Source organism: Podarcis gaigeae (genome assembly GCF_964106915.1).
Source record: "Podarcis gaigeae genome assembly, chromosome: 3".
Taxonomy (NCBI): Eukaryota; Metazoa; Chordata; class Lepidosauria; order Squamata; family Lacertidae; genus Podarcis; species Podarcis gaigeae.
Genome location: NC_139680.1, coordinates 37,350,032 through 37,369,470, shown reverse-complemented (window position 1 = coordinate 37,369,470; position 19,439 = coordinate 37,350,032). Strand labels below are relative to the sequence as shown.

Sequence of the window (19,439 nt, the reverse complement as noted above, 5' to 3'; positions counted from 1 at the left end):
ACTCAGACCATTCAGTCACTTAAAAGGTCTGCTTTAAAAGAAGAGGGGAGATGAAATGTTCACCTAACAGTAGCATGCAGCAAAATAGGGGACTTCTGAGATTTGCACTCTAGCCAAGGTGAGGGGAATGTTAATTGTTGCAGGTGAAAAGGATTAAAAACAAACAAACCTTTGTGCAGCCAGAATTTACCAGAATTCACTTACTTTGCTAATACAGTTGAAAATAGCTGTGGCATGTCAAAAAGAATGCAGTTTAAAAACACTTGACACTTCTGAGTAAAAAGCAAATGCATATATCTATTGTAGCAGGCAGTCCCGTCCCTCGCCCATTCTTCACACTTTGGCATTCCAGCTGGTCAAGGGAATATTCAGTATAAGAGCTGAAGAGAGGACTGCTGGCTAATTTTAGCACGTTGAGTAGGAAATTCCAGTGGTTTTACTATAATGTTCTCCCAAGAGGAACAAGGAAAACCCCACTTGCTTCTCTGATCAGCTGCAAAAAGTACAGCCAACATCCCAATTGTAGATTCCAAGTTATGTCTTTTTATTACATTTCTTCAAACTCTTCTCCTCTTATTAAAGAATAAGCTCAATCGTTTATCCCAGCTGTATTTATTCTGCCAGTTTAGTCCCATTTCCTCAAAAGCAGCTTTGGAAATGAACTGCAGAAGTCCAGTACTACACATCTGCATTGCTTGAACATCTACTGCATTGCTGTAAACATAGTTAATGCAAAACAAGCTTTATTAGAAACCTTGGTGCACACTAGAGTTGCCACTTGAAAAGTTTTTCATATTTTACTTCATAAACCATTGCTTTGTAATAATTCATTTATGTCATTTGGCAGAAGACTTCCATGCAATCATAGAAACATATCTTTTACAATACCTTTCAAATCCAGAAACTGGTTACGACTTCCACCACGTGCATATGGTAAATGGTTCTAACAAGTGTGCCCAGAATCCTTCCATTTCATATTGCAAAAGAACACCAAGTTCAGCACAGCCCACCCATCTGACATGACACTGATGTTTTCAAATTGCAAATAATGTCCCCCCACACTAAATATGTTTAAAGAAAAATTTGATTAAGAAAAACACACTTTAGTTCTTTCCAAGGCTTATCTACCCATCTGTTGCTGAATTTTCAGAATACCTGCCCTCTTTGAGTATTCCTTGTGTGAAAGGGTTTGTTGGGGTGCTTTTCCTACGGAGGCCTTGTGGGGTAAAAACTCTTGACTGTCCCACTGCCCTTTCACCACACTCAGTGTACATGATGCTAAAAATGCAACTATAGAAATACTGGCTTGTGATTAAATGTTTCTCAGTGATTAGTGTGCAGGAACAGATTTCTTTGCCCACGTCTGCCCACCACACATATGCAGGAGGCTGCTGCAAGTTCCCAGGTGGTGGTGGTATTTCCTCATCCAATAGACTATAGAACATGTGCAACAAACCTGCACCACATACATACTACCAAATAGACTATCTAATGGTTTGTACATGATGCAGGCTGCCTACCCATGTGCTTCTCTATTCAGGGTTTATCCACACTTCCTTTTGTTCCGCTGCTTTCAGGGAAAACACTCTTTAGCGTTCAATTAGAGAAGATAGAAATTCATTTTCCCCTCAACTGCCATTTGTTCTGATCTGCCTCTAAAGGGCGGATTTCCCCTTGGAAAGGAGCAGGGCAAGGTGAAAAACGCTCAGACCCATGCGTACAAATCGTGGCTCAAGCAGAAGACCCCTTGGACCCATGCTTTCTAGGTATGGCACAAATGGAAGTGTGTATTGGTGCCACCAGTTCTGATAGCTGCCAATCATTTGTTTGGCAGGGGAAGAGTGATCCCCATCCACAATCAGCACGTGCACGGTTTGCTGCTGTGCAAGAGCAGGGCCGCTGTCTTCCATGTAATTAAAATTAATTTCCTAGTGCTTTCTTGTATTTCTTTTTCTTTAGATGCGCTCTGAGTTATGAAACACAAAATAATGGTTTCTACTATGCTTATTCAAAACTGTTCAGAAATAATTTAGTTCCCAGAGCATTAAGCTAACTTCTTCATTTTTTTTCAAAGATACATACAGAAACACACATACATACTTGACATAGATTTATCTAACCGCACAATATATATATATATATATATATATATGCAGGTTTTGGTGTCCTCGGGTGTCTTCCCGTGTAAAAGTTGGGGTGTCTAGGCGACGTTTCGACGAGGTCTCACTCGTCATCTTCAGGCTGGTGCTTTCGGCTTCTTGTTACTGGAACAGAGCGGGATCTCAATGTTTGAGTTCCTATAAATACTGTAGAGGGGGTGTGGTGTCTAGCCTCCAATGTTCTGGGCAGAGAGGAAGTTCCCAGGCTAGTGTGCCTTTTCTTCTTTTGTTCCTTAATTACTTGAGAGATACCTTGAGTGATTTCTTGAGTGATATCCTGAGTACCACTTAGGTGGGTCATTAGGTGTGGATTAGTTGCTAAAGTCTTTGTGTCTTGACCTCTTGAACTTTGTGAAGAGTTTTCCTGAGAAGATGGCTGTATTGCACTTAGTTGTGCTTTGGCTTGGCTTCGTGTATAGGGGCGAGCTGTGGTTTTGTGGCTTGTGTCAGCCAGATCTGTGTAGGGATTGCAGGGGGGTGCAGCATCCGGAGGTGCCACCATGGATTGGCTACTGGATGGTGTCAGTAATTCATCTGTGGAGAGGGTCTGGGTTTGGGTCTGGTGTGGTTGATTGGTGTTGGCTTCCTCAACTTTAGGGACTACCACCTAAGACAGATAACACTGGCATTGGTGTTTATTTTGCCCTGAATATATATGGGTTGTTAAGTAGGTGATAATATGAGATATGTCCTGAAGATGAGTAGTATGAAGGTTGGTTGTCAGACATGAAGTTACCTACTGCAGTCAGTCATCATTACTCCATTCAATTAGCACTGCATGGAGAGAACAAGGCTATCCATGCTATGTGTCATGTCTGTGGAAGAGAAGCCTGCCCAGTGCATGAAGGCTGGAATACCCGATAGCTGGAACCCTTAAGGTTATAGACACTTCCATCACAGCAGTCATGGAAATGAAATCCTAAGTCCGGTAAGTGTCCGTATATAAATTTCTGCAAACTGCAAATACAGATTCCTCTCTCGGGTAATTAGATATTGCAAGCTGCCTTGTTTGTTAAATGCTGTACTGGGTATATGTGCATCTAATTATGCAAAATGTGTTGTTGTTTTAAAAAGTTGTGAACTTCACATACTGACCCACTGTTGAATTCAAGATCAGGGAAGGAAGTCTGTCTCTGCAAATTATACTGCAGTTTCTCTATCCTTTGAAAATTAGAGATGCAGTGTCGAATACAAAACTAGAATGTGCATGTACAGAAAGGTATCTTCATGCTTTGTGCAGTTTCAACCACCCTCCTGTGGAACTGACATCAAACCAAAGTCTGGAAAGCTGTGTAATAAAACCCCTTATAAATCCATTTGGAATAATGATTTGGAGTGTAAGGAAGCTATGCAAAATATCAGATGCAATTGACTTCTCTATCCTCAATGTGCAAAAAAAACACACCCCTTAATTAACTCTGGTGTCACTTTGTTTATACAAACAGAAAGAAGGCCTGGTCACATTGACATCATGCCATGTATTATTACACAATATTATATTACACTTTTAAATTGGGAAGGTCAGGTTCATTAATACGTAAGGAAGAACTCAAGAGAAAAGAATGTACTGCATAAGTTATTAACACACTACTAGCCCAACAAATCAAAGTACAGAAAAGTAAAAATTCAATTAGAAAAACAAGCAAGAATATTAATTACATAGCCGTTTTAAATTATGTTCAACATGAACAACATTGGATTTTACTAGTTTGCAAAATTAAGAGTCTTTGAGCTAGCTAAGGATGGTACATGCAGTTACTTCCTGCAGCCTGCATTCCTTACTATTAACAGCAGCCTCTTTTGTATCTGTACTCCAATTTACACTGCTACCCCTGTATTCAATGGGGCTTTCTCTCTTATGTGATTAGGAACACTGCCCAAAATGTTGCAAATGTATTGAGTATGTTTGACGATTTTGGTGTGCTCTGTGATGCAGGAGTAAAAAAAAAACTATAGAAGAAGAAGAAGCAGCAGCATTCCTAAAGTTGTGAAACAGTTTTATTTACACACACAAAATGAGAATTACAAATTAAAGCACTTCTTGGACTAAAAATAAATAAAACATTCCACCTACTTCTACCATGTGAACAGAACACATTTCCTACTAAAACAGCAGCATATAATGCTTACAAATACCATAAGGTTTTGTTTTTTAAAGAAAAGTTGTGAAGATAAACACACTTTGTCCTAAGGTAATTCATTACATACTGAAGGGTCCAGGGGAGGATTTATATACTGAAGCATCAGACAAAAACAAAAACTAAGAAACTGAAACTTGGGTGTGCACATAGTCACCAGGGAGAAACTGAGAAGCCCCAGTGCAATTTGGTGGGGTCAGGGAGGGTCCACAAGGCTCTTTGAATCTCATTTGTAGACTCTTTAGTTATTTTTTGTGGCTAGGTATGCAGCAGCCCTTGCACCTTGTAGAGTACTAGTCTTTGCTGAGTTTCCCGATCTCTGACTCCTCCCACAAGGGTCCAATGGCCCATCAAAGTAGGACCTCAAGGGCTGAGGTGCAAGGGCTGCCCCACATAATGGATACGCAGAAGCACTTCCTGTTTTTATACAGCACAGCTGGATCTTGCTGTTGGCACTGCAACAACAGGCGAACCAGCCCCCCTGTTGTACTACTACACCTCTTGGTGTGTAGAATTCTTTGCTCTCAAGCCAATTAATGCAAATTTGATATAAACAAAACACGGTTCTCTTGCATGTTTCATTTAGAACATTTGTAGATTGCTTCTCTATAATATCAAAGCAGTTTACAGCAAACAAGCAACAGAATAATAAAGCCACTTAAATATCAATCGAAAACAGTTTGCACTCCCAACCCCCACCCCAACCTCCAGACCCAGCCAATAAAATAAAACCATCCAAACGCTCACTGGTGAAAAATGGTTTTACCCTGTTTCGTTTTGAAGAAAAAAACAGACACCCAATGAAAAATGGCAATTTCCTAACATACTCAGAGAGGTCCGAAAGTTTACACCTATCATTATAAAAGGGCCCGATCCCATCTGTCGCAGTGCTAGAACCATGAGCAGTGCCAGTTGCACTCATCTAATCTTGCCTGGTTTGTGTGTACAAAACGGGAGAAGGTAACAAGTATATGGCCACATAGAACTTGAAAGATTTTAAAAAAATCTTGGAAACAAATAGGTAAACAAAGTCTGGAAACAAACAAGCAACCGGATGAAATGGTCTTGGCACAGGTTGAATATAGGATTGCATCACTTCCTGGCTAAACCTTATATATCTGCTTTATTAAATAATATCTTCTGTGCACTGGTATCTCTATCATGGGCTCACTTGTTCTCTTGTGAGTCACTACCTCACGCAGGATTAACCTGAAGGATGGATAAGAGGGATGCTATTTTATACATAGAGAATCCTGCATCATGAAGGAACACTAAGAACATTTAAGTAAGAAGGTGTTTTTAATTTCAAAGGGGGTTGCAGAAAGGGTGATTGGTGTGGTACACATTTCATGAATGCCTCCTCAAATAACAGTCTCCAACATCACAGAATTGGTGCCAGTCTCACCCTCGTTCCAAATGCCAGGAGGCATCTGCTGAACAGTAAATCCAAGGACAAAACTGGAATTTTATACATACTTTTTACAGGATAAACCGGAATAAACTCATAGCTGTACTCTTTGTGGATGTGAAGCTACCAGCTTTGAAAGAAAATCTGGCATCGGCACCAACATTCCAGTACAAGTCCCATCCCCACTTCCAAGCCTGCAGTAGTACCACTGATCAGCCATCACTGAAACATTTGTAAGATTAATCCAGGTAAGAGGGAGGTCTAAAACCAAAAGGTACTGCTCATATTTTGTTTCTGTATAAACACACATTTGGAGGGGGGAGCCCAGCAAAGATATGCTAGCGCAGCCTTTCCGAAGCTGGTGCCATTCAGCTGTTTTGAACTACAACTCACATCAGTCCTAGTCAGCATATCTGTGCTGATGCTAATAGTAGCTGTCCCAAACATCTGGAAGGAACCAGTATGGGGAAGGTTGTGCCAGTGTCTCCCAGCACAGAGGCATAAAAGCTCTGAAGAAGCTACTTTTCTTATTGAAAAGGCATTTGAAGGGTAGTATATAAATCTAAAAAACAAAAGCCCTCTGTCCTCAAATGTCTTTCTAACTGGACTGAGATGTGGAAAGGTTTGCTTTAAATGCACTGGAAAGCTATTTGTGAGCACACTTTTCACTCTGGATTCATCAAGGCTCTGGTTGGTTTAAGATAACAAAAGAGGAAATGAAGCCCTTACAATTATGAGCCCCTCCTTCAAAACAGTCTTTCGGTACCCACTGAGGAGGTTGAGAAGCTGCACAGATAACAATTTTAGCAGACACCTTCAATTATCATTCTATAAAATACTCTTTACTATTTAGTAAAAGATGTCCAAGCTATCTGGGGTGAAAGAGAAGTTTGGTCTTTTGTATGGACTAACCCTTACTAGAACAGGCTGTGTGTGTTGAAGAATCATATTCCTTGGTTCTGGCAGAGTCTTCTTAATCCATCCTGCTTCAGAGTTCTCCCTCACGTCCGATGGAAGAAATCTTAAGTTTTCTGGGGAGGGGGAATAAGCAACCATGTGCATAGAAGCGGGTAAAGAGTTACCTGGATCAGGTGCACGATAAAGAATTTTTTCTTCCCTGGGTCTTCCCTGCATACCCCCAGTAGCTAGAAGTGAGGATGTAGGCATGATTTTTGGGGGGAACTTGGGGAAGAACAAAGAAAAGAAAGCTGCTATCTCCCCTTTTGCACAGAGGACTTTTCAAATCCCACCAGAATTTCAAGGAAGAAAAGGTCAATCTCAAAATATTGCTTCTGCTTTAGAAGCTGAGTGGGCAGTCATTAACTTTGTCTCGGCAGTGCTTAAGCCTTTTCTGACCTTATACTCCTTTATCAGCAGAAGTGGGTCTCTCAGGCAAAATAAACATTGGCAAAATGCTGTGTCCTGATTTTTAAACTTGTGCAGTTGCATGGGAGGGAAGAAGGGAAAAGAGGCACCAAGAGAAGATGCCGTCACAAACTGTATATGAGTATTTTGGAACAAGGGGTGCTGGTGTGCAAATCTTACTAATAGTTGTTTTTAATGTAAAAGGTGATTTGCTAGCTTTTTTTCTTCTTCTCAGCAGCAACACTGGAGAAGTATACGCCATCAGTGGGGGAACTGAGGCCGAGAGAACATAGGTAAAGGTAAAGGGACCCATTAGGTCCAGTCAAGACCGACTCTGGGGTTGCGGCACTCATCTCGCTTTATTGGCCGAGGGAGCCGGCATACAGCTTCTGGGTCATGTGGCCAGCATGACTAAGCCACTTATGGCGAACCAGAGCAGCGCACGGAAACACTGTTTACCTTCCCGCCGGAGCGGTACCTATTTATCTACTTGCACTTTGACGTGCTTTCGAACTAGGTTGGCAGGAGCAGGGACCGAGCAACGGGAGCTCACCCCGTCGCGGGGATTCGAACCACCAACCTTCTTATCGGCAAGCCCTAGGCTCTGTGGTTTAACTCACAGCGCTACACGGTTGCTGTCAATGTGAGAGACATGGGAGAGGTAGGACTTGAACCTGGGTCTCCAGATGGTGGTGATGCTGAATGTACATCCTAAATGAACCTGCTTTTGTTATTCAAGCAATGGCAAACATTGAAAAGTTTAGCATACCAAGTGATTATCATTAAGAAAACATTCCTTGGACGTCCTTGGAACCCTAGCTGCCAAATAACTAAGATTAAAAAATGTATATTATAATAAGATGGGGGGGAGGATAACTGAAATCAATAGTTTCCACAAAGAGAGCAAAGCTTAGCATAGGAGTTCTCGGGCTTGAGGATTCTGCTGTTGTTTTTAAGCTTAATACACAGTTCTGAAAAGTGCAAACAGTTAACAAGAGTCAAATGAAAGAGAGCATAACCCCTTGGTGGCCAAGCACTGGGCCCAGCGTCAAGATCTTCTTTTCCTTGTCCAATTTCATACAAGTTGACTGAGACACTTTAGTCTATGCTCGAGTCTCCTCTTTGTTCGATCCTCCTGGGTTTTTATCCTTAACTACACTGTCTTGCAGATCTGTTGATATATTAGTTGAATCGCTTTTACAGTCATGGCAATCTTTTTCTACAGGTTCTGCATTTCTGCAGTCTTGATTAAGGTTTTCATCATTTTTGCCTTTATGTTTTTTAAGATGGCAAACGTTCTCCTTCTGGTTCGAAGGATTAGCAGTTTCTTCCAGTATGGAGTTCTGACAATCAGCGTTGCTATTCTTTTCACCAATGCTTTGCTTAACAACCTCAGGGCTGGCGTGTTTCCTGCTCCGGTCACAATCGTCATCCTTTTTAGCATGTTCTGCCCTTTTTTCATTGGTTGCTTTGCCGCTTGAGTTACAAACCACGGGCACATTCTTGCATTCTCTCCCACTTTTATGTTTAGAAACGTAACCGCTGCGGAGGGAAACCGGCGATGCCAGCTTCTTACTCGGCTTGCTTCCTTCCAACTTCTGCTTCCTCGGCGGCCCCCATATGAAGTGGTCAGAGGGTGTGTAGTGCTGCTGGGCAAACCGCAGGAGTTTCCTCCTCTCTCTCCGGTCTCTAATAGTATATACAAAATATTCCAAAGCGCTTTGCTTAATGTTGGAGATGGTGTCTTCCACAAGAGCTTCGTGAAGAATGAACTTTACAAGAGGAGGTTTGAAACTCTCGTACCCAAGTTCGCCAAGACTCTTCAGAATACGTGTGATCCTCAAGTAGTTATGTTGGGACCTGTGAAAAGGGGAAAAAAATCATCTGAATTCAAAATTGACAGGAAGCAAAGCGGGGGATTATTTTTCTTTGCCGGGGGATGGGGGGAGGGGGGAAGAGGATAGAAAAATAATCAGTACCTGACACCTTGACAAAAAGGATTACCCAACCAATGTGGATCTTTCAGAGACAATTCAGATGGAATGGCAACTACCAAGTGAAAGGTCTTTCAATGCCAGCTAAACTAGAATTGCCTTTTCATACTACATAAGAACATAAAAAGGAAGACGAATATGCTAGATCAGGCCAGTGGACCATGGGAAGCCTGCAAGCACAACAGCATTCTGCTCATCTGCAATTTCCAGCAACTAGTATTCAGAGATATGATGCCTATGATAGTAGAGATACTACTTGGGTGCCACCTGATGACTACAGCTATTAGTTGGGGTTGATGTTTTTTTACAATTAAGTGGTGTATAAAATTTATGAAATAAGTAAATAAATGAAATCAGTATTCACTGACACATCTAAAGACATACGCAAACAGAAATAGTTGCTGATAGACACACAGATGCAAAAACTCTTGGCAAAGAATTCATGCTCCTCAGGAACAAAGGCAGTATGGAACCGAATCCCATCCCTATGTATAGTGGAGAAAACCACATACCTCCTTCCGACCAGCTGATCACATAAAATCTCAATGCACCACATATGTGCACTTACAACCTGGAAATCAACCACACTTTTATGCAAGTACTGTTCAAATGTTATGCCCTTATATTGACATCTGGGGGTTGGAGAATCTTGATTGCCACATGTGCCTTCCTCTTTCTCCCAGCCTTTTGCGGTGGAGGTGGATGTAATTCAGAACCACCTGGTTTCTCTTGCAAAGAGATTGGAATTGTATATTGTCATTCTTGTTAGAAGACTGAATGATGTTAAGATTTTATGGTGCATTTATGATGTATTTTTTATTGCTGCAACCCACCCTGGAACAGCTTGGCAACAAAGAGCAGGATATAAAATGTTGCAAATAAATAAAATGGGGAGTAGTGCAAATAGAGGATTTTCTCTACTACAAGACATCACTTACTCATTTAAGTGCTGGAATCGTTCTTGCCAATTAGATGCTCGTGCAACATTTCCGGTTTTATCAATTAATTTTATTCCAAAAAACTCCAGCATCATTTTGTAAGCCAACAGGAATCTTCTAATTGCTTCTTTTGTTTTTTTGAATTCCTGCAACACGTTTTCAAAAAGAAGGTACAAACAACAACAAAATTAGAGATATAGAATAATTTTACTCTTAATCATCAAGCAGCAAAGTTATATTGTGAATTATTAGCTTTACCTCAATTTCATATGTTGTTAATTCCTTTGCATAGAAATTCAGTCCTTGCTCTCTTAATGGAAAAAGCCTATATTATTAAAGACACACAGATTTGTTGCGGATTAAGCGAGTTTAGACAAATTTATATAAATGTATTATAAAAGCAATGAAAAGAAAACAATTACCAACCACTGTATGTAAGTGTGATTGTGTTCCAACTTTTCATAATCTCCTTTCCACTTATTTAGGACTTCTTCAATATAAACACCTATAAATACAAATGCATGAGCAAATCCAAACATCAAATACAACAATCTGTATATAATATCATGCATCTAAAAATGCTGTGGCATAGAACACAAAAATGTATTTTGCAGACAAATATACTGTCTCTAATTATTTGAAAATATTAACATTGTCCTTCTAACCCCAGAGAAGACACCAGGCACTCTATAGGGCCAAGGATCTACAAATGCACTTGCCAGCTTGTTACTGGGGAGTACATATTTTGCTTTGACATGAGCACATCAACAAGGCAACCCTTTGCTCTTCCTTCCTTTGCTGGAGGAGTGTGAGAGCTCTGTAATGAGAAAGGTCGGAGCTGTCCTTGATGCTGAGGTTTAGCACAATGGGAATAAATGCCTGACCTCCTCAACTCTGGAAAAGGAGAGGTGCTCACCTCTGCAGTTCTTTATTTCAAGTTCAGCATAATGTTAGAACATCCTGCCCATTCCCTCAGAGGAAGTTGGTAAGTGCCATGGCAAGGAACTGTTTGGACTAGCTGCTGAGGCCAGTCTATGTTTTTTGACCTATGCTCAGTGCCACAATGCTATTAATATAAATTATCTGTCTGCCAAGAGCAATTTGCTCTCCCTATCACAACAGCCAACCATGCTATAAGTAGTGTGGCTCAGCCTACTCCCCACCAACCTTGTGACTTTACTTAAAACTACTTCCCCAAACAAATGTGTTGGTGGTGGGGAATGGCAATATTCTCTAAATTGCTAAATCTTAAGTAAAACCAATGCCCACTGGACATGATCCACTTAACCCAGTAGCCAAGATTTCTAAAAAATACATAGTCTGTTCACAATAGTGCAACACAATAACACCAAAGTTCAAATGCACCAAAGAAAAACTGGTTTTATTAATCTGGCACCAACATATATAACATAACCTGGGGGGTTTGTTTCACTTGAAGAGCACAATGGTGATGCCACTAATAATTTTTCTAGAGCTTTTCAAGTTATGCTTAATAAATTTGAAAGTTCAAGGCATCATGATCCAGATTAATAGGAAACCCACAAGAGATCTGCTTTTCTTGGAGTAAACCAAAAGTAGTGGAAATTTTGCACCATTTGAGGTTGGAGCAGAAAACCAAAATCAGGCTGCAGCAGCTCACAAGCAGGTTAGGGGTAGTATATTTGAACTTCACAAAGATGAGCTTCTGTTGACTAAAATGAAATCCCATGCCTTAAACTGCTATCACATGCACACTTTCCTGGGTGAGTGCCTCATTGATCTCAGTATGCCTTATTTCCAAGTAAACATGCATAGGATAGGGCTACAAAACTGCTGAAGCCAAACCTGACACTGAATTGGTTTTGATCTTTTGGTTTACAAAGGCCTTGGATATAAAAGAATGAAACAAACACTGTGACAATGCCCATGGATTACTTACCATCAGGTTTAAAGGGAATTTTATTCTTGTAAAAACGGAGGTTGCACAAATCATTCTGATACCGCAGATCTTTAAAATTCTGCTGAGCAGAGAGATTGGGGGAAAAACACAAAGCATGATCAGCCAAATATATCTATAGGAAATAGGCTGAAGATAAGCCGTCATGAGTATGACAGATAAGAATCTGACCAAATGAAAGTCAAGGCAGATCTTGATGGTGGGACAAGTGTCTCAGCTTAGTTCTATGATTGGGAAAACAGGTTTTTATTAAATGCAGAGTAGCCATAAGTAGTTTCAGCTTGGGCAAAGGGGATGGATGGCCTGTGGGGGTGGGGAGGATTGGATAGCTGTTCAGGGGTATCCAGTATGGTGCCCTTCAGATGTTTTGGACTACAAATCCCATCAGCTGCAGCCAGCATGGGTATTTGTCAGGAATGATGAGAGCTGTAGTCCAACATCTATAGGGCACCACATTGGTTAACTCTAGTTTAATCGCTTCTGTGCCAGCCATCTGTCCCCAGCAACTCTCCCTGCCCCATCCATTGTGCAACTTGAAGTCACTTGTGCTGCTTTACTTAAAAACTTGTAGGAAACCAGCCCTGGAATTACATGTAATGCATAATCTTTCCCTTAAGCTAAGGGCAGGTAATTCAAGATTATTCAAGGCAGGTTATTCAAGAGAAATGAGCAGGTCAAGAGGAGGTGGATGAGAGACACTAATAATTCAGGTTCATGAATTGATTATATAATAGCATATACGACACAGTAGAACTATTCCATATAGAAAGATAAGCTTTCAAGTCTTTGCTAATCAAGAAAAATTGAACTATAATATAACACAGTTAAAATATCTAATACTGTTCAAAGGAAGGGTAGTGTGGCAATTATATAGTGAGCAACTTGGGTGGCAATTCTATACCCACCTACCTGAGAGTAAGCCCCTCTGAACTCAGTTCGACCTACTTCCGAGTAGACATATACAGGATTACACTGTTAGTTTTCTCAGAGGTACATCCCAGCGAGTTAAAGGACACTCTCAAGTTAGTGTATTTAGGATTGTCACATTACAGGGGTTAACTCATGAAACATGCTATAACATGTATCTGACTTTATATTTTCCCCATTGTTTTTCTGTCATTTTTCTAGCTCAGCTTCTCAGGGTCTCACATCTCATGTAATTGGTGCTAAAGTTTATTCTATCAATGTATGAGAATTTCTGTTCATTTCCTGGTACATTTTTGCCCATAGAATGGCCTTTGGCTGCCATCTTTTCTTCTGGGGAGCAGGTTACATTGAACGCAGTGGGACATACTTCTGAGCAAACATGTACAGAACCGCGCTTGTTATGCTCTCTCTTGAATGCCCTGATAGGAGAGTGTTTGTGGCAATAATTTGCAAATGTAGATATATGTGCTATCAAGACCATCTTTCCTGGTACAAAACCTAGGACATTGTGTCCACTGTCTAGCACAGGCATAGGCAAACTCGGCCCTCCAAATGTTTTGGGACTACAACTCCCATCATCCCTAGCTAACAGGACCAGTCGTCAGGGATGATGAGAGTTGTAGTCCCAAAACATCTGGAGGGCTGAGTCTGCCTATGCCTAGTCTAGCAAAAGTCTCTGTTACCAGTAGGTACAGTATATGAAATCAAACATACTTGTCTTCTAGTAGAAGCAGCCAACAGTGGCAGCCATGGGGTTTTCTAGGATTAGTCACCCACCCACCTGCATATATTTTCATAGACTTATGTGATGGAGTTCTGTAGATTTGAAACACTCCACTGGAACTGTAAAATTACTTTAGGGACTTAAAAAAATTGCCACGCCTCTATCTTGGTGAAGATCTGAATACTGCAAAATGCTCTTACTGGATATTGGTGCCGATATTTGTACAAATCTCTTGCAGCGTAAAAGCTTCTCTTTGGTTTAGCTGCCACTTCAATTGCATCATCCCCCTGCAAAGAGCAGACATATTCCATGAGCATAATCTTTTTAGACTTGTCTGTATATTTGGTAGTGTGGCATTCCATTAAAAAAAAAAAAAGGGTTGCATTCATTCCAAAGGGCCACACATGCTGTTCTGCGTGCACACTGATGCTTTTCAATTCCCTCCCTCCCACATTTCCTTGCATTCCTTCCCAAAAAGCTGTTCCTGAAGTTTGGTGGAGGTCCCCCCCCGAGCTGCAGCTTGAAGGGGAATGAGACTGCGTGTTAGTTCACACATGCATGCTCACTGCTTGATGACCGGTATCCAGGCACGACTGCCACAAGTGAATAAGTTGAGCAGTACAGATAGGCAATATGGAAGTTTTCTCATCGCAGCCAGCAGCACATTGTTTTCCTGTGGAGCTTGTTCACAAGTCTGGCAGCAAGTCAAGGGCCTATTCACACAGCATAGTGACCTCATTTCTATTGCTTTGGGGACATTCAAAGTTAGTATCTGACTTGTAACTGGGCTGCTCTCATTTTCAAGCATTATTTGTTTAAGCTATGCTATTCATGTAACTGCCATGTCTTTAATTTTGGTGCTGTTACTTCTTAAAACTTTTTCCTGTAGAAAATGAAACAGCTATGTGTTAAGCTGTAGTTATGGATGGATCAGTCTATTTCCAATTCGTGTCACTCAACCATGAAGCTCACTGGGTGACCTTCAACAGTTTCTTAACCTCACTCTGAAAGATTAATGCGGAGAAGCCAACATGACAAAGGACTGGAAAACAAAACACAGAAATTTCAAACTACCTCAACTGTTTAAACATCTGCACGCATGCACATGTGTGCACACACAAATGTACATCAAACATACATATGCATGTGATTTCCTATTCCAAAGCAATTTATTGGTACTATTAGGGTTATATTCAGTGTTTTTTTTATGATGGGTTTCTGGTTCCTGAATATTGTCCTTCATGCATTCTACTGAATGGTTCCTGCTATTTAAAATAAAGAAGAAGAAAGAAATAGGTTTATTTTCTCACGACCTTGAGAGACTGACTCTTCTTGCTAAAAGTTGTCTGGCACATGTGGCTAGCCAGCTGGAAGTGACCCCCCGAAAGAAATAGGGTACCCTTAGGACTTAAACAGATTAGGGCTTTCCTCAGAAATCTGAACTTCTGATTCCAGAATGTGATAAAGGAAGGTACCAGTGACAATGGCCATAATTTTGCCCACCTTTCAGACAGAGAATCTTGGAGGGAGGGCTTGATACACACTATGGAGCAATGGTGACATTTTTATTTTATTTTTTGCCTACAAGTATAAATTATTCAAGCTTTCAGAAAACTTCAAGGGACTGCTGAACCAAGATCTGCATATGTACAAGTCTGTCTAGTTTGTAAGTGCTCTGAGCTCAGTACTGCAGACCATAAAACATTCTGAGTGAGTATTTTTAAAATATTAAATAACCTTGCATTAAGATTTCAAATTGCCAAAATAACCATTTATGAAAGGTTAAGAAAGAGTATGCAAATGTACAACACTTTCAGAATCTATGGTTATTTTCTATACTGAATAATAAGACTTGCACTCTAGCTGGTGTTTGGCTTAAAATTGCACATTAAAGAATAATAGGCACCCTCAGTGTGTCAACCATTGATAATTCCATTAGTCACAGTTTTGTTATATGTTAAATCTTAACATAAGATACAATTTAACAAACTCCACTCAAATAATAAATATATTTTCCATAGATTTAGGGGATTTGTAGCCAAACCTATAACCAAGGAAAAACAGAAACATTGTTGTATCTGCACAGCCACTAGAATGACCCATTATTTGCCTTCTACTAGTGTTCTTTTCTATCTTTCAAAACACTTTTAAAAAAGGGGAACAATACATCTTCACATTGTTACCAATCAGAACTTGATATGGGCTAATGTATTTACTTGCTCTATGGTTCATTTTTAATATTTGGATAAAACCTGGAACTCAAGTTACAGGATTATTCCCTCTTCTTATGTGTAAGAGACAGCCTCTCTGGAGTTAATAACTTTTCATGAGTTAATATCTCTGAATAATGACAACTGTCACCGACCCCATCCCAACTAGTCAATGTGCTGCAGGTTTAAGAACTGCTTATGGATCCAAGCAACATAATTCCACTACTTTATGAATGGATAAAGGACATTTACTGGAACAGGGCATGCGGGGGGAAGGAGTGGCAAATTTGTCAGAAGTAACTTTTGCCTGAATGAGCCAAATGGATTGTATTCAACTAACTTTTACTCAGAGTAAACCTATTGAAATTAATTACTATGACTAACTTAGGGCCATTCGTTTCAGTGGGTCTACTGTGAGGAATAGTGAAATACAAAGTCCCACAGAGCCTTAATTATCCTAGATAGTTTCCATTACTTTTCATTTTACAGGTATCCAGTGATGGACTATTCAAACTCAAAGCCTTTATCATAATCCTGGGGTGGGGAGGTGCATTACCTCTGATGGGACTGGTGTTGGTAAAGGGAAATGTGCAACTGAAAAGAGGCAAATGGCAACAGTAGTGCATGGGGACTTTACTTCACCCACATCAAAGCTGCAAAATAAACCACTCTTCTTTTCTTGGCAAAAGCCACAAAAACAAATGCAGACTCTACATTATATTTTGAAGACTGTATACTGCTTCCAACATTTCCACGTTTATTAAAGAAACCTACTCATGCTTACTTGGGGGTTTGTACTTTGGCGCTGTGGGTTAAACCACTGAGCCTCTTGGGCTTGCCAATCAGAAGGTCGGCTGTTCGAATCCCTGCAAGGGGGTGAGCTCCTGTTGCTCAGTCCCTGCTCCTGCCAACCTAGCAGTTTGAAATCACATCAAAGTGCAAGTAGATAAATAGGTACCGCTCCGGCAGGAAGGTAAACGGCGTTTCCGTGCGCTGCTCTGGTTCGCCAGAAGTGGCTTAGTCATGCTGGTCACATGACCCGAAAACTGTAGGCCAGCTCCTTCGGCCAATAAAGCGAGATGAGCGCTACAACCCCAGAGTCGGCTACGACTGGACCTAATGGTCAGGGGTCCCTTTACCCAGTCCTTTTTTTTCCAGGGGGCAGTCAAGGGTACATAGTACCAGCACCTTTTTTATGCTGTTAAAAAGTGTAGCACTTATTTTTCTAGGGAAATAAAGCACTGTTTGTACCATTGATTTCAGTAGGATTTACTTTTGAGTAGATGTGCATAGGACTGTGATGTAAGATCCCTGTTGGAATGCAGTCAGAAAAGAAAACACAGATCCATACCTTTTGTACTGTGCAAATATACATATGGGAATACTGAATTGCAAAACTGCCTAAAAAGTGCCCCACTTATCACATGAGCCAGGCTAATATGTGGAGGTACAGTTTCAATAATAATAATTCTCTACAGAGATGAAAGCATGAGGTGGAAACATAAGGACAGTGGTCTTCAGTTTAATGTTTGTTAAGAGACAGAAAATAATTCCATGGAGGTAATGATTGAAAATAGAGTCCACGTTGCATTCAGGGTAAAGAGTATTTTTTTAAAAAAGTAAAAAGCTGAGAATATGATCTACCCTAGAGTTGAATAAGGAGGAGGCAAGTAACTCTCTTTTCTTTGAATAATCTCCTTATTTCTTGGGTTTATGAGTTCTTTTGGTCCTGCACAGTGATGTGTTGTCTAATACGTGCAATCATAGCTGTAGTTACACTCAGCCAGAATGTCAAATAAGCCCTGTTCTGAAACTGCATTTTGTCACCACATGTGCTACTGTAATTTCTATCCCCTGAACAGGCAGGCATGTGATGGGGGGAGGATTATACCAAGGAAACAGAGATTAGAACTACTTTGACCTTCTACATTTTAAAGCCACCAGAATCTTTTTTCTAAAAGAGAAGATATAAAGCTCTGCTGAACAGCTTGCCAGAGGGAAAATGAATAAATCCCCCACCCCACCCCACCGTTCCTCCTTGCTACGCATGTCACAGGAAGGAAAACAAAAATCAGGCTGGATCAGCAAGCTGGTAACAAAATACAGCAAACCTGCCAGACCAGAGTGCTTCGCTTCCTTGGTCTTCTTTCCTTTGATTGCCACACACCTCAAATCCATATTTAGCTTCTTCTTTTTTAACCCTACTAAGAATATTATGATGATGATAATAACAACAACAACAACAAGGATGATGCAGCCACAGCTTGGCTCCTGAGTCACACTGCATGGGGGGGGGGGAGGAAAAAAGGGGAAATGGAGAAAGCTGAAAGTAGAAATGTATATTTATCTCTGTCTCTCTCTCACACGCGCGCGCGCACACGCACCCCAAGCGTTTGCAACCATGGTGTCCAAAAGTCCCCTGCTGCTGCATTCCGAGACTCTGGCGCACACCTGCCCCTGAACAGAGGGAGGGGAGCCACACAATCTTGGAGAGGCACCAGCACTGGCGGGGGGGGGGGCAGAGGCAATGGCGCGGAGGGGGGAGGGCTCCAGACACCGCCCCCCAAATAGCCCCCTGGAGAAGTTTGCAGCGTCCCGAGTTACCTGCTCGGTGCTGGGGGCCTCCGCTTCGTCGTGCCTCCCTCCCTCTTGATCCTCGCCTTCCTCTTCCTCCTCCTCCTCTTCCTCGTCGTCCTCGTCTTCCTCGAGCTCCTCTTCTTCAGGCTCCTCAGCAACCCCTTCTCTGGGCTCGGCGTCTTCCGGCCGGCAGCTTGCCGCAGGGAGCGGTTCCCCCTGCTGCTGCTGCTGCTGCTGCTGCTGCTGTTCGTCCTCAGCTGGGTCGCCGCCGCCGCCTTCTTCTCCGCCCCCCAGCCCCTCGAGCGGCGTCCCTTCTTCCCCTCCGGAGTCCTGGAGCTCGGGCTCGGAGTCCGTCTCCCAGGTAGAGTCGCAGTCCTCCACCGTGGTGGGCTCCTTGAAGCTGACCCCGCTCAGCAAACTGCCCATTGGGAGAGGCAACGCAGGAGCCTCTCTCTCCCGCCCGGGGAGGACGGGGGAGGGAGCGCGCGCCCAGGGGAAAGAGGGGAAGGTCGCTCGGTCCGTCCGTAGGTAGGTAGGTAGGTAGGTTCCGCGAGCAGGCTAGGAATGCCGCTGCCGCCGCCACCACCACCTCTGCTGCTCCTCCTGCTGCTGCGGCTGGGGCATGGTTGGCAGCGCCGGGAGGCCGCAGGCAACGCGAAGGAGGCTGGCGAAAAAGACGACGACGAGGAGGAAGACGGAGGCAGGCGCAAGCGGCTGAAGCGGCAGCAGGCGATGCTCTGCTCCTCCTCAGCCAGTCTCTCTCTCTCTCTCTCTCTCTCTCTCACCCACCCACCCCCAGCCCACAAACACGCGCCGTGGGAAGGAGGAGCCGAGCGTTTGGGATTTCCACAGGAAATAGTTGAGCCCGCCCAGCGCCCCCTGAACGGCGGCGGCAGTAGCAGAGCGCAGCTGCCGCGCAAAAGAGGAACCTGGAGCGGACGGAGCGCTTCTCCGTGGCGGGGAAGGGGCGCCTTACGCAACCAGAACTTTCTCTAGAGACGCGCGGGCGGGCGGGGGCGCGCTTAGTTTTATCCGGGAGCATTCCAAGGCGCGAGGGAGACGG

The 19,439-nt window shown here is 42.4% G+C and overlaps 2 protein-coding genes and 1 long non-coding RNA gene across 4 annotated transcripts in view; 2 read left to right on the top strand and 1 right to left on the bottom strand.

Moving 5' to 3' along the window:
• The window catches only part of LOC310840678, a 58,237-nt gene extending 51,187 nt beyond the window's left edge, over window positions 1-7,050 (top strand). The window contains exon 3 of the long non-coding RNA XR_014561985.1: window positions 5,783-7,050. This is a non-coding gene — a long non-coding RNA (uncharacterized lncRNA). The remainder of the gene's footprint in view (window positions 1-5,782) is intronic.
• On the bottom strand, window positions 4,140-19,311 carry OGFRL1 (opioid growth factor receptor like 1). 2 transcript variants are annotated; one of them, XM_083730450.1, is made up of 7 exons: window positions 18,404-19,311; window positions 13,790-13,876; window positions 11,921-11,999; window positions 10,429-10,507; window positions 10,261-10,327; window positions 10,003-10,148; window positions 4,140-8,930 (listed from the first exon to the last, which is right to left on the bottom strand). In XM_083730450.1, exons 1-7 carry the CDS (start codon window positions 18,800-18,802, stop codon window positions 8,174-8,176), a joined length of 1,614 nt encoding a protein of 537 aa, XP_083586576.1. In that variant the 5' UTR covers window positions 18,803-19,311; the 3' UTR covers window positions 4,140-8,173. The 2 variants fall into 2 exon arrangements, with proteins under 2 accessions (XP_083586576.1, XP_083586575.1); XM_083730449.1 differs by having other exon boundaries at window positions 11,921-12,002; window positions 18,404-19,183.
• Window positions 18,648-19,439, top strand: part of B3GAT2 (beta-1,3-glucuronyltransferase 2) — a 154,575-nt gene continuing 153,783 nt past the window's right edge. The window contains exon 1 of the mRNA XM_083730747.1: window positions 18,648-18,737. The gene's annotated coding sequence lies outside the window, so the exon portion shown is untranslated. The remainder of the gene's footprint in view (window positions 18,738-19,439) is intronic.